The 13,008-nt window shown below is 48.2% G+C and overlaps 4 protein-coding genes across 6 annotated transcripts; 3 read left to right on the top strand and 1 right to left on the bottom strand.

The window, feature by feature from the left end:
• The first annotated feature begins 130 nt into the window (after nucleotides 1-130).
• LOC6532510 (integrator complex subunit 7) lies at nucleotides 131-3,424 on the top strand. The gene is made up of 2 exons (XM_002093220.3): nucleotides 131-1,721; nucleotides 1,778-3,424. The coding sequence occupies exons 1-2, from the start codon at nucleotides 252-254 to the stop codon at nucleotides 3,311-3,313; spliced, it is 3,006 nt and encodes a 1,001-aa protein (XP_002093256.1). The 5' UTR covers nucleotides 131-251; the 3' UTR covers nucleotides 3,314-3,424.
• A 207-nt stretch (nucleotides 3,425-3,631) lies between these two features.
• LOC6532509 (N-alpha-acetyltransferase 60) lies at nucleotides 3,632-6,306 on the top strand. 3 transcript variants are annotated; one of them, XM_002093219.3, is made up of 6 exons: nucleotides 3,634-4,264; nucleotides 4,481-4,601; nucleotides 4,675-4,839; nucleotides 4,903-5,123; nucleotides 5,187-5,297; nucleotides 5,396-6,306. In XM_002093219.3, exons 1-6 carry the CDS (start codon nucleotides 4,248-4,250, stop codon nucleotides 5,526-5,528), a joined length of 768 nt encoding a protein of 255 aa, XP_002093255.1. In that variant the 5' UTR covers nucleotides 3,634-4,247; the 3' UTR covers nucleotides 5,529-6,306. The 3 variants fall into 3 exon arrangements, with proteins under 3 accessions (XP_039229657.1, XP_015049406.1, XP_002093255.1); XM_039373723.1 differs by lacking the exon at nucleotides 4,675-4,839 and having other exon boundaries at nucleotides 3,632-4,264; XM_015193920.2 differs by having other exon boundaries at nucleotides 3,633-4,264; nucleotides 4,675-5,123.
• A 288-nt stretch (nucleotides 6,307-6,594) lies between these two features.
• Nucleotides 6,595-8,060, top strand: LOC6532508 (ATP synthase subunit b, mitochondrial). The gene is made up of 3 exons (XM_002093218.3): nucleotides 6,595-6,750; nucleotides 6,967-7,295; nucleotides 7,566-8,060. The coding sequence occupies exons 1-3, from the start codon at nucleotides 6,723-6,725 to the stop codon at nucleotides 7,938-7,940; spliced, it is 732 nt and encodes a 243-aa protein (XP_002093254.1). The 5' UTR covers nucleotides 6,595-6,722; the 3' UTR covers nucleotides 7,941-8,060.
• A 669-nt stretch (nucleotides 8,061-8,729) lies between these two features.
• LOC6532507 (adenylyl cyclase X E) lies at nucleotides 8,730-12,996 on the bottom strand. Its single transcript, XM_002093217.4, has 12 exons — nucleotides 12,827-12,996; nucleotides 12,627-12,767; nucleotides 12,431-12,575; nucleotides 12,022-12,371; nucleotides 11,825-11,958; nucleotides 10,814-11,749; nucleotides 10,512-10,758; nucleotides 10,365-10,454; nucleotides 10,032-10,300; nucleotides 9,568-9,977; nucleotides 9,310-9,510; nucleotides 8,730-9,252 (listed from the first exon to the last, which is right to left on the bottom strand). The coding sequence occupies exons 1-12, from the start codon at nucleotides 12,914-12,916 to the stop codon at nucleotides 8,774-8,776; spliced, it is 3,492 nt and encodes a 1,163-aa protein (XP_002093253.2). The 5' UTR covers nucleotides 12,917-12,996; the 3' UTR covers nucleotides 8,730-8,773.
• Nucleotides 12,997-13,008: the final 12 nt, after the last annotated feature.

The raw sequence follows: 13,008 nt of genomic DNA, 5'->3' as shown, positions 1-13,008 counted from the left end.
AATATAGTTTTTATTTCTAAATTATTTATTGTTTTCTTTATTAATTAGTAAACATACCTTCATTAATTGGGCTTATAAATTTTAGAATCTGTTGATCACCATAATCGTGCAGTGACCAAATATCGATTCCTTCGAACGATAAACGAGCAAGAAGAAGCATTAGCAGCCGGTTTGTTTTTGTCGCTTAGCGAATTTAAAACACAATAAATCCAATTTACCTGCAATAAATGTGAGTGAGGACACCAGTAACCATGGCTCACCTGACCGGCACCCGTGTGAGCACCTTCAACGAGAGCTTCCTGAACGAAAATGAGCACGATTCGAACGCGGTGCTCATGGAACTGGACAAGGGATTGCGGAGCACCAAGCAGGGCATCCAGTGCGAGGCGGTCGTCCGCTTTCCGCGCCTCTTTGAGAAGTATCCCTTTCCCATACTCATCAACTCGTCGTTCATCAAGCTGGCCGACTACTTTGTCAGCGGTTCGAATCTCTTGCGATTCTGGGTGCTCCGTGTTTGCCAGCAGAGCGAGAATCACTTGGACAAGATCCTCAACATTGACAACTTTGTGCGTTGCATTTTCGTCGTGATGCACTCCAACGATCCGGTGGCGCGTGCTCTACTCCTGCGCACCTTGGGCGCCGTTTCCCGTGTGATTCCCGAGAAGCAACAGGTGCATCATGCCATTCGTCGTGCTCTGGATAGCCACGATACTGTCGAAGTGGAGGCTGCCATCTATGCCAGCAGCTGCTTTGCCGCCCAGTCCAGTTCCTTTGCCATCAGCATGTGCGCCAAGATTTCGGACATGATCGAGTCGCTACAGGTGCCCGTGCCGATGAAGCTGCTCCTGATTCCCGTGCTGCGACACATGCACCACGAGGCAACCACAGCGTCGCTGGTCAGCAGACTGTGCATGGACCTTCTGCCCAAATACCCGGCCCAGAGCTTTGTGGTGGCCATCATAGACACCCTCACTCAACTATCATCACGAACGTTGGTGGGAGTGCCTGGCCAGCTGGATGTTCTGCTGGATTTCATGCAGGACTTAAGGACACCCGTGCGCATCCAGGTGCTGCGCTCCTTCAACGAGTTGGCTGGTCGCCAGAGCGTTCATGCCTGGCCCAAGCCAGCCATCAAAGCTCTCATTGACCGATTTGAACTGTGTACCAATGCCAAGGAGCAGTTCCTCTTCCTTTCCATCCTGCTGAAGCTGAGCGAGTGTCCGCTTACCTGCCAGCAGCTGCTTCGCGAGCATCGCGTAGCTCTGCTACGCCTGTGCATCCAGTGCATCAGCAAGCTGGACGACTACACCACTGCCACTCAGGCCATGGCAGTTTTGTCGGTTCTAGTGGCATTCGGCCTAAAAAAGGAGGGCAGCGGTGAGCAGGTGGACGATATACTCCATATGGTTAACCTACACATGGAAGGATTGCTTCTCTGCACGGCCAAGCGGGCGGAGTGCACCCGCGATCTGCGTAGAGTGTTGACATACGGCATAAGGATCACGCAAGCCAACGCTGAATTTGGAACTTCCTTCATCGAGATCGTGACCAATACTCTGGGAGATAAAGGTGCCTATCCGCCAGCCAATGCGGAACTTATGTGCGAGGCACTCGTCGGCCTGTGTGAGCACTTTCAGATGCGCAAGTACGCCTTCTCCACCGCAGAAGATTTAATAGGAGACGACAACGCGATGGACACCGATGAATTGCCCCCGCCCAAGGTATCGGTCTGCATTAATACATCAATAAAACCTATTCTAATACTGTTTAATTTTAGATTAATCCCATGCTAGCTCGCTTACCGCTCATCCTGCACAAACTAAACACTATTATAGACCAGGAGAACTGCGAGCAACAGTTGCGCAGCGTGGAGATCCTGAGTTCATTGGTGCTTCAAACCACCATGGGCTGTTACCTGCCGCAGAAGGTTGTTCAGTGCTTTGAAAAGTGCCTGGGTAGGCTCAACTGCTGGACGCTTTACAGGATTGCACGCACCGCTAGTCGCTATGGTCACCACTATGTGGCTGCTCACATTTACACCAAGGTCTCCCAGATTGTTATTAGCGATCATATGCACTATTTCCTGGTGGCACTTTCGCAGATCTCGCAGGCGGAGTGCATTCTTAACTATGGCTTGGAATACGCCTACATGAGGGACAATTATGCACCAAAGGTGGCACCGGAACCTTTAATGCCGCTGATGAAACGTTTGGAGATGGCTAGCAATCTCTACCAGCAAGCGCTTGCCAGCCTGCGAGCCTGCTCCTCGCCGCAGCATCCGTGCACCTTTCAGCTGGAGTATCTGAAGATAAGGGCACAGTTTCTGCAGACCCTTCACCTGGCAGTGACCGTAAAGAATGCTCAGGTGATTGTGCCGCCACCGGCAATAGCTGGAAGTTTGGCTCAGAACTCGCGCGACTATCTGCAGAAATTCGGTCATGTGACGAACCAGCTGCGCAAGCTAGTGAAGGCATTGAAGGCATGCGAGGAGACTTACGCCAGGCTCTACAAGTCCTCTTTCGATGCGGATCACGTCACGCTGGAGTTTCTGGAGGTGGCCGAATTTCAATGCGCTCTTTTCGCCCACATCATCGAGTCGATTTGCTACGCCACTCCGCCGGAACCACCTGTATTTCTAACCACAGGCGATCACCCGGAGACGCGCTACTTCGCCGCCAGCTGCCAGCGCATGGAGCAGATGCAGAAGAACCTGCCCCAGGAGCCGGCCAATGCCAAGACCATTAGCAACCGGCATTTGGATGTCATCATTGCGCAGATCGAGATCATAACGAAGACACCGCTTTGCCTACCGCGCTACTTCTTCCAGATCCTGCAGTCGACTCAGATTAAGCTGTCGGTGAGTCCACAGCCTAGAAGCGCCACCGAACCCGTGAACGTCCAGTCGGGCAGTAATCTGGTGATCAAGGTGGAGGGTGTCCTGCAGCACTTCAGCAAGCAGAAGAAGCACTTCCGCCGCGTGGAGTCTGTTCAATTGAGCCTCACTTCACAGCTAATCACGCCACCGCCGCGATCCTCGCAAGAGCTTCCCAAGCAGGGTGCCAACGACACCGTGACCCTCAACCAGATTGTGAAACCCCAGCGCGATTTCCTCTCTGGCAGCTTTCTCTTGCCGATCTCCAGTGGCGGCCACTTCCAGGTGACGCTAGAAACATTCGTAGTGGACGAGAACGGCATTACCTGGTGCACTGGACCCAAATCGTCAATGGTGGTGCGTGTGCTGGAGGATCCCAGCAAGCAGGGTGCTCCAGCGCCCAGCACTTCCCAGGCGGTAGGACAGACGAGGAGGTTTTGAACCACATGAACATGCTTGCATATGTCTTAAGATAAAATATTTTACAAAATATTAATATTAGTTTAGGCATTTAACACAAAATGAATGAAAATACAAGTTTTTCAACAAATAGTTTTTTCTATGAAGTATATTTACTTATTATCATTAAGAAAACGTACCGCAGAAATTTCCTTATTTAATGTATGTAAATGTTTTACATTTGATACCCATTAATTTGAATTTCCAATTGGAGAATGTTGGATGCACTTCGTATTGGACGATGTATCGATACTATCGAAACAGGTGGCTCCACCTCCATCGCTTGGTATGTTCCACAGATCGAAGTGCGGTCTTACTACTGCTGATTTGTTTTCATTAATTCTTTTTGGCTTGGCGAATAAATTAGGACAAATGAGGCATCATTGCGGGCGATCTGATTTGTGACCAGCGGGCAGCAGCAGCGGCATGCGACACCACCAGCGGATCAGCACCACCTGGCCAGCGTTGTAACGGATTCCCCCCCAAAAAGCCACCGATTCCACTTGAGATCCAAGTCCCAATTCGAAACCAAAATCAGCGGAGCACCCGCAAACCAGCGAGCAAGTGGTTGCTACATGATCCGGCGACACGCTGCCCCCCGCCTCCATGCACCACCTCAATGTAAATGTTAATTAAAGCCAATTGAGCGCACACCCAAAAACACGCACCAAACCGAAAACGAATACGAATACGAACTCGAATCACTCACCCGGAGGAGAAGGCTCCGTTGGACAAGATTCCGCGCTTAACCTGTTCAGGCGGCGACGGCGGTGGCGGCGGCAGCTGTGGTGGTGGTGCAATAAATGGACATAATTGCTCTAATTGGACAGAGCAGCAGCAGAAGCAGAAGCAGCAGCAACAGTGGCAGTGGGAACCGAGGAGCACCAGCACCAGTAGCACCCCCCCAGACAATAGGATGGCACAATTCACACTGTGAGTATGCGTACATATAACTATTTGGTTATCAGTCGGCTGCACACGAATTTCCTGCTTATGCGGCCACCGGAGCCCCGTCAATGGACGGCTTTTGTTTATCTATTGACGACGCTTCGGCGGTATTATGCAAGGGAATTCGCTGTTTCGCCGCCTCTTGGGTTGACTAATACATGAGGATCATGAAACATTATCATACCATGGCGAGCATTGCAGCTACAACAAGCACAGTGCGCCGCCCAGTAGCGACAGTACACGTGTGGACTGCGAACACGTACCGCTGTGCTCCATTAACGATGTGCAGTTGCGTTTCCTGGTGCCCGACGATCTGACGGAGGTGAGTGCGTGAGCTTGATCAACCCATGCGGATAATCCCCCCATTTGCATGTCCATGTGATGATCGTGTGTAGGTGCGACAGCTGTGCCAAGAATGGTTTCCAATCGACTATCCACTATCATGGTATGAGGATATTACCTCAAGCACGCGCTTCTTTGCGCTGGCAGCTGTATATAATCTGGCCATAATTGGTTTAATCGTTGCCGAAATTAAACCCTATCGAAATGTGAACAAGGAGGTAATAGCCAATATGAGTGATAGTGATGAGTTGTACACCAGGCTGAGCGGTTTTCCCATGCAGGACAAGGGCATCCTGCCGGACTCGATGGGTCGTTCCGCCGATGTCGGGTATATACTGTCGCTGGGCGTCCATCGTTCGCATCGACGCAATGGCATCGGATCGCTGCTGCTGGACGCGCTCATGAACCACCTGACGACGGCTGAGCGGCACTCGGTGAAGGCGATCTTTCTGCACACGCTGACCACCAATCAACCTGCCATATTTTTCTACGAGAAGAGAAGGTATTCCACCACTGTCGCGGCCATGTTCTATTAATAGTGTGAAAACATTTTGTACGCTTTCAGATTTACGCTTCACTCATTCCTGCCCTACTACTACAATATACGGGGCAAGGGCAAGGACGGATTCACCTATGTGAACTACATTAACGGCGGCCATCCACCCTGGACACTATTATATCCTTTTTCAAAATACCTATACGCCCTTGGCTGTCTAGCTTTCCTCTTTATGATTTCGCTGTACTTTTGGTTGCCCTCTTAACTCTCTACCGCACAGATCACATCAAGCACTACGCGTCGAAGGTGCGACACACCAGCAGCCTGTGCGCCTGGGTGGCCGGACGAGTCCAGCAGGTGGTGCGGTGGTTCTACCACAAGCTGCTTACTCGCTTCAACTTCATCGAGTGAAACGACAACAGCACGCAACTGACCAGGCATACGCATCCTTCCTAGGCACACGAGCACTTTGAGGGTGATGATAAGTGTGTCCGCCGCATTATGTCATCCCGTCGAGCATAAACAGAAACACAAACATCTATATGTACTATGGCACCCACTCACCACCACATACAGACACACCTTCATTATAAATGTTAGGCAACACCTCCTCCGCAGAATCATTACGTTTTTATACGGAAGCTAATAGAAATGATGTGAAACGAGAATGAGATCTAGCAAAGAACAACATCAAAGGCATAAGTTGAAAGTTGTAACATAATTCGATAAGTGTATTATTACGTTTTAAAAGATATCTATCTGTTCACTACTGCTGTAAATAGTCTTATGATGTTTTGTTTGAACCGAGCTGTAACCGAGTGATTTGGAATTAGCCACTTTTCTTTTGAATGTAGCCTGTGTGTATGTTTTTCGTAAGTTTTAAGTTCCACGCACAAGAAAGTCATTTAGTTTAGCGACAACCAACAACAAAGATGCTCATGCTTTAATGCTTAATTTATGAAATCTGCACGTAAATAGCTTTGAACTGAGAAACAAATTAATGTTATATGGCAAGAATATCCAGTTGAGTACCCGAACCAACCTTTCAAAATCAAACCCTGTACGCTGTTTCTATAGTATTTTGTAAAAGTATTTTAATGCATATTGTTTCGCAGCTAACTCTGATTACTTTAGGCACAATTTATCTAGCGAATTGTAATATTTTTTAAAATAAAAACTTGTAAAGTTATGACGAGGTTTTTTTTTTTCCTTTTTAATCTTAAGAAATGTAAAGTGGCTATAAAATTTGGCTGTCACAATGAATTTTTATTTATTCTACTTAAGCATTTTATATTCCAACTTAATCTTTTAAAAATGTAAGCAGTTTGCGTAAATGGTTTTAAGCTGCCAAACACTCGATTATATAAAATGAATATCATAAAAATAAGTTTAAAAACAAGTTGAAAATACAAATAAAAGTTATAAACGTACATTTCCAATAAACTAATTTTTATATTTAAAGTTTAAATTCGTGGCACTTTGCCAGTGTTGTAAAACCGAGCCGACAAGCGGTTTATCTGGCAACGCTCTCCTAACCTGTCACTATTGTGAACTGGCAATTTCGGATCAATTTAGTAGCATAAATTCATCGCAACTGCCTGTAAAATGTTCTCGAGAGCCGCTCTTCTAACAGGTAAACCCGCAAACGGTGCAAATAGATGGCCAGCTAATCCGTGGTCCCAAATCGCGCCGTGGGCAAGTGAATCTCCGGCCGCGAATGACCGTGAAAATTGTTACGGCATTGCAAAGTCGTCGGACATCGTGGTTTATGTAATCACCACCCATTCGCAATGGATATTTTTTGCAAACTAAAAGTTGAGTACAACTAATTGGTGAACTGCACTTACAGCCCAGCGCCCCTTGACCGTGGCCGCCACCCGGTCGGCCGCCGCTGCTGCCGCTCCTGGCGGTGCCATCGAGCGCCGTCAGCGCCCCGAGCATCCCGGCAAGGTCCGTTTGGGATTCCTGCCCGAGGAGTGGTTCCAGTTCTTCTACAACAAGACCGGTGTCACCGGACCCTACACCTTCGGCGTGGGTCTGATCACCTACCTCTGCTCCAAGGAGATCTACGTCATGGAGCACGAGTACTACAGCGGTCTGTCGCTCGGCATCATGGCCGTCATCGCCGTCAAGAAGCTCGGCCCGGTCATCGCCAAGTGGGCCGATGGCGAGATCGATGTGAGTATACCCCAAGCCCAATTTTCAGATAGAATCATCATGGGATTACCAAAAACAGAAACATCTTAGATCTCTGGAAAATCGTATTAGATCTGGGTAAAATTCAATATAACGTCATTAATCCCCTTTTGTTTGCTGTTAAATAAGTAAAGTTCATCGGAGACACTTTGTTATACGATTAACGAATTCAATATTTATAATAATATATTGCAAATAGTTATTCCCAAAAGTTGCAAAAACCCACCGCTAATCTCACTTATCCCAACGCAGAAAATCGAATCTGAATGGAAGGAGGGACGCGAAGCTGAGCTGAAGGTCTTGTCCGACGCCATCGAGGCCGAGAAGAAGGAGCAGTGGCGCGCCGACGGTGCCCTGCTGCTGATGGATGCCAAGAAGGAGAACATTGCATTGCAGCTGGAGGCCGCATTCCGTGAGCGTGCCATGAATGTGTACTCGGAGGTGAAGCGCCGCCTCGACTACCAGGTGGAGTGCCGCCACGTCGAGCGTCGTCTCAGCCAGAAGCACATGGTCAACTGGATCACCACCAACGTGCTGGCCAGCATCTCGCCCCAGCAGGAGAAGGAGACCCTCAACAAGTGCATCGCCGATCTGAGCGCTCTGGCCCTGCGCGTCAAGTCTGCCTAAACGATTCGAGTTTTAGTTGTTTAATTGTAAATTAAAACCCATTCGTGACACTGGAACCATGAATATGCCCGAAAGATGATAAATCGATCCAATATATCTTCAAAATGTCCGTGTCTGAAACGATCTTTTTGTGCAATTTTGCGCTATATTTAAAGTGTGTTTGTGTTTAAACTTAAGAGCGTTTTTTGTGGTCCAATTTGGTATCATATTGCATAGAGGTGTTGTAGCATATCCCAGGGTATCTATTAGAGCGTTCGCAATTTGGCACAATTTTATGTCTAGTAAAAAGCAATCATACACCTATCAGGCTTGTGCTGCACTGCCATAGTCGTCGAGAGCATCCTTCTCCACATATTCTCCCTAGAAGTGGCCCGCAAGTTCTGGATGCAGTTATTTTTCGAAAACAGAAAAAGTAGGGATACACATTGTTAGCATTGTTTATTAGCAGCACAAAACAGTCTTTATTTTAGCTGTGCGGCTATTTTTGGCCATTTATGGCGAAAACGCCTATTGAAAATATCATATTTAAAAAAAATTTTTTTTTTCAATTTTTTGATTAAAAATAATCAGTTTTTTTTCGATAGCAGTAAAAATAGTTGTCCAAATGTGGAATGCCATATCTCGTTGTATTCGTAACAAAATTCCCTATCGAACCATGTACATACATTGAAATGAAAATTTTTTGCCATGTTTCGCAAATTTTGATGATGGTACCCCTTGCCGAAAATGCAAAAAATTGTCAATTTTTTTTTTTCGAATATGGAAAAAGTAGGGATAGACATTGTTGGCCATGTTTATTAGCAGCAATAATTACATGTATATATATAAATACATTAAACGTCGCCGGTCATGAGGACGCCTCCCTTTTGACGCTCCTGTTGGGACTCCTCCAGCTCATCCCCTTCAGACTCATGTTCCTCGAGCTCCTCTCCAGCCTCGTCTTCTTCTGGCGGGGAAGACCATGGGGGCACGTAGCTCGGGGTGAATGATAGGGGAAGAGTGTCGATAACCCAACTCTTAGAGTCTTTAACATTCATGCTCTCCTGGTCGTGATCGTGGAATGTGAGATCCGGACCCAGGACCACCAGGTAGGTGGGCACCTTGCCCACTCCCTTCACCTCCGTGTGAGCTCGGTAATGGCAGCGTATGTTGAACTGTCGCAGCACCTTGGCCGTGTGTCGGGTCACTTGGATGTTGTCCAGCAGTCCAGTGGAGGACATCCGGGAGGCCATGTTGACGGTATGACCCCAGATGTCGTAGTGTGGTTTCGAGAGTCCCACAACTCCGGCCATCACGGGTCCATGGGAGATGCCTTGGGTCATTGGATCATTGGATTGGTTGGGAGTACAGTGAAGGTAATGCAGCTCACCTATCTTCAGGCTTCCCGTTAAAAAGGTGTCGTACTCCGAGAACATGTAGTTGTAGCGAATGTCGTGCATGATGCGAAGTAAGTCCAGTGCGAATTCGGTCATCACCAAGACGGCGACATCCTGCACCTGGGCGTACGGCTGGCTGACGTTATCTCCGCTCGTTTCATCGTCCTCGGTACTGCCGAAGTGAACGGTCAGTACTAAAGGATAGGTTTGTAAATCATACTTTAATCTAGCCTAATCTGGGAAATAGTCACCGCTGGATCTACGCCTCACTTCCGAATCCGTTTCGCGCTGCGTGACAGGAATGTCGATTGAGAAGTCCGTGTAGTGGTCCGTTTCCAGGCCACAGGCCACCATGTAGGTCCATCCCATCACCTTGATCTTTTCGATTTTGTACCTGGTCTGGTAGTGGACCAGGAGGTCGTCGAAACAGCAGATAATCTCGTGCAGGATCCGCAGACCCGCCGTGTCGGCGTTGAAGTTCTCGATGGAGGCGAACATCACGGCAACCTTGGAGAAGTTCTCATAGTAGAGCTGGTCGTGGGGTCGCCGCACCTTGAACACCTGGGCCACGTGGGAAGGCAGGATGTTGGCCATAATGATCTTCATGGAGCGCAGCTTGTCATCAGTTTGTTGGTGGGCATCCTCGTAGCAAACGCGCATGCTGAAATGGAAATGTGTTTGGAGATGGGATTTCCAAAGAACTCCGCATACTCACAAGTAGTTAAACTTCCTGAGGTAGTTCACGTGGCGTTCCCGCAACACCAGAACAACAAAGAGAGCCACCAGATACCAGGTGTGGGCGTAGTCCGACTTCAGTCCCAGATCAGTGGTCTCCGATCTCTCGAAGGCGAACCCGTAGTAGAAATGCACGCTGCCCAAGTGGAGTCCAAGGATAAGGAGGCCGAGAATCGCCTTTATCACTAGCGGACATCCCGAGATGATAAACAGGAGACTAAGCACGATGATCACACAGTAAGTGACAGTCTAAGGGTACGAGATGGTTTCTAAATTTGAGTTTTTTAAATTTTATATATGTATTTAAGCCAACCCATGGACCGAAGCATTCCGCATAGGACTTTTCATTGTGGAGGTGCGCTTCGATTATACCCAGTTCTAGTTTTGCAACATCACAGGAAAACTATATTGAAAAATATTAGCAGTACATTTGCTTTCTTCAGATATAGTGAATACGAACCACAGTTTGAGAGGACATAACGTAGAGCAGGAGCAGTATCACAATGGTCAATGGAACCCTCACGAACAGAGAGTCCTCGATTCTCTCGGAGATCCTGAGAAGCCAACGACTCAGAAAACAAGAGGGCTGCGACAAGGGTGTATGTCTCTTCCACTGCAGACGCAGCTTCTTGTATCCGGCAAGAAAGCACAGGATCAGCAGTACGAGCAGAAATCCGATCAGGACCAAAAGATCGGAGTAGGTGGCTCTGTGGATCAAGGGAAAAAGTTCGATACTTGGCAGCTCAACTAAGAAGGGCTTACTTTTCGATACAGTTAATGCATAATATAGCCAGTCCAGCACAGAGCACTATGAGCATGGAGTACTTCATCATGAGGTCCGGCAGGTTATGAAAGGCCCACTCCATCTTCCAGCTGCGGAATACACCCAGCACGAGGTGGATCTGGTTGCTGAACAGGTACTCCTCATTGAAGCCCTTTTTCTTCATCGACCTGCTACGCCTCCATTCCACGAAGCAGTGACCCACCGCCATTTGCTCCACCTCCTTCATTATCTCGCGCTGCGCCTTGATCTGGATCTCCTCGTAGTATCCGCCGTAGCTCAGGCGGCATGAGGTTATTGAGGCGTTGCTCAATTCGTCCTCCAGTTCGCCCGGCTCCACCGCATCGGGTAGTCTACTAGTGACCAGGAAGGTGCGGATTCCCGCCTGCTGCAGGATGGGATCATTCTTGGCTGCCTCGGTGCCTTCTCTGAATATATAGTGCTCGTCCAGCATGCTCAGGGTCATTTGAGAGACGTGCACCATTCCGGGCAGCCCGGATGACTCCAGCCTATTGGTGATGTCCACGTCCTTGGACCAGATGTCGAATTGCCATTTGGTGTGCCCAATGATTCCTGCAAACACCTCACCCGAGTGCACACCGATTCGAAGGTTGATGTCCAGCTTGCGCCGGCTACTCACGTCCTGCGTGATGTGGATCATATCCAGAGCCTGGTCAACGCAGCAGGAGGCGTGGGCGGGAAAGTAGTTCGGGATGCCCGCCACACAGTTGTAGGCATCTCCCAGGAACTTGATCCGCATCGCTCGGTTGCGATTGGCAGCCAGGTCGAAACTCACAAACAGGTCGTGCAGAATCTCTACCAGCTGCGGTGCCTCCAAAGTGGTGGTCAGGTGCGTGTAGTTCACCATGTCTGCTACCAAAATGGAAACATCCGGGTATGGTTCCAAGAACAGCTTTCTACATAGGGTATCACAAATTTAAGCTTACAAGATTGTACAAATATAGAGCATTTTACATATCGCGCATACGCACCGTGAACCTGCCTTGTGAGAAGTGAAGCTCTTGTCCTGATCCTCGATGCGGCTGCAGATCTCCTCCTGCAAGGTGCGTATCATCCTGCGTGGCAAAATTGACTCCAACAGAGCATTCTCCTTCTTTATTACAAGCTGTGGAAAGGAAGAGGTCATATATACATATGTACAAAGCACTTGAAATAATTCCTGAAATACCTGGTAGACAATGTTTTGGTATATCAACTGGTAGCGGCTAAGTATGGCTCGCCTGAGGCCGTAGTCCCTCACTACAGTCAAAAATGAAAAGATCAGGTTGAGGGTTAGGAGGTATATGGCATAGGAGGCGAGCAGGTAAAACGACACTTGATCATTAAGATACTGCATATAGAAAACGTAGCCCAAGTAAACTATGGATACCGTCATTCCCAAAAGGTATACTCCGCTTCCCTGGTAGAATGCGATGGGTAATGTCATGTAGACACTGACCAGGACTACATGATCGTAGCAGGGCACCGTGGGATACGCTGCGCCACTATGGATGGTACCCAGCAGGTCCGAAAAGAGATCTGCACAAAAGGAGGAAGTTCTTAGGAGAAGTAGGACTAGGACCTGCCAACCACCTCACCCATGGAAGTTAGGAAAAGGGCCATCAGCCATGAGATGAACTTATTCGTATTCATCCCAACGTTCTTCTGCATGCTCAAGAGCATGATGAAGGGAGTGAAAAGCATAACCACAAAGTAGGGCACCAAGGTCGCCAGTATAATATCCTAAAGGAATCGGTGTAGTCTTACGCAGGGAATTCTATCACAGGAGACTACCTTTACTACGGCGAGCAACAGAATCACGTGGGATACCATCAACAGTTCCACATGCCAAATGATTTGCACCACATTCGACATCAGCGCCAGCTCCCGGAGGTGAGAGCAGGCCATTTCCAGGCGTAGACTCTGGCACTTATCCTGTAATTGGAATAGGAAGTGGTGAGTGGTAGGCCATACGAGATGGAGTCCTGGTCTACCTTCAAGTGCCGCCATTCCAATTCCTTTACGGTGCTCAGGGAGCGGTAGGCCACCACGTCTTCCTGGTAGTATGGGTTCTCGCTAGCCATTTGGATGAAAAATGAAAAATGTTTGGTGAGAACTATTTGAATATACTATATTTCAACTATGACTTATTTCTCAAGCCTATAAAAGCCTTTTC

Source organism: Drosophila yakuba, chromosome 3L, assembly GCF_016746365.2.
Source record: "Drosophila yakuba strain Tai18E2 chromosome 3L, Prin_Dyak_Tai18E2_2.1, whole genome shotgun sequence".
Classification (NCBI taxonomy): Eukaryota; Metazoa; Arthropoda; class Insecta; order Diptera; family Drosophilidae; genus Drosophila; species Drosophila yakuba.
The sequence above is the reverse complement of the archived record's forward strand: the minus strand, read 5'-3'. Positions and strand labels throughout refer to the sequence as shown.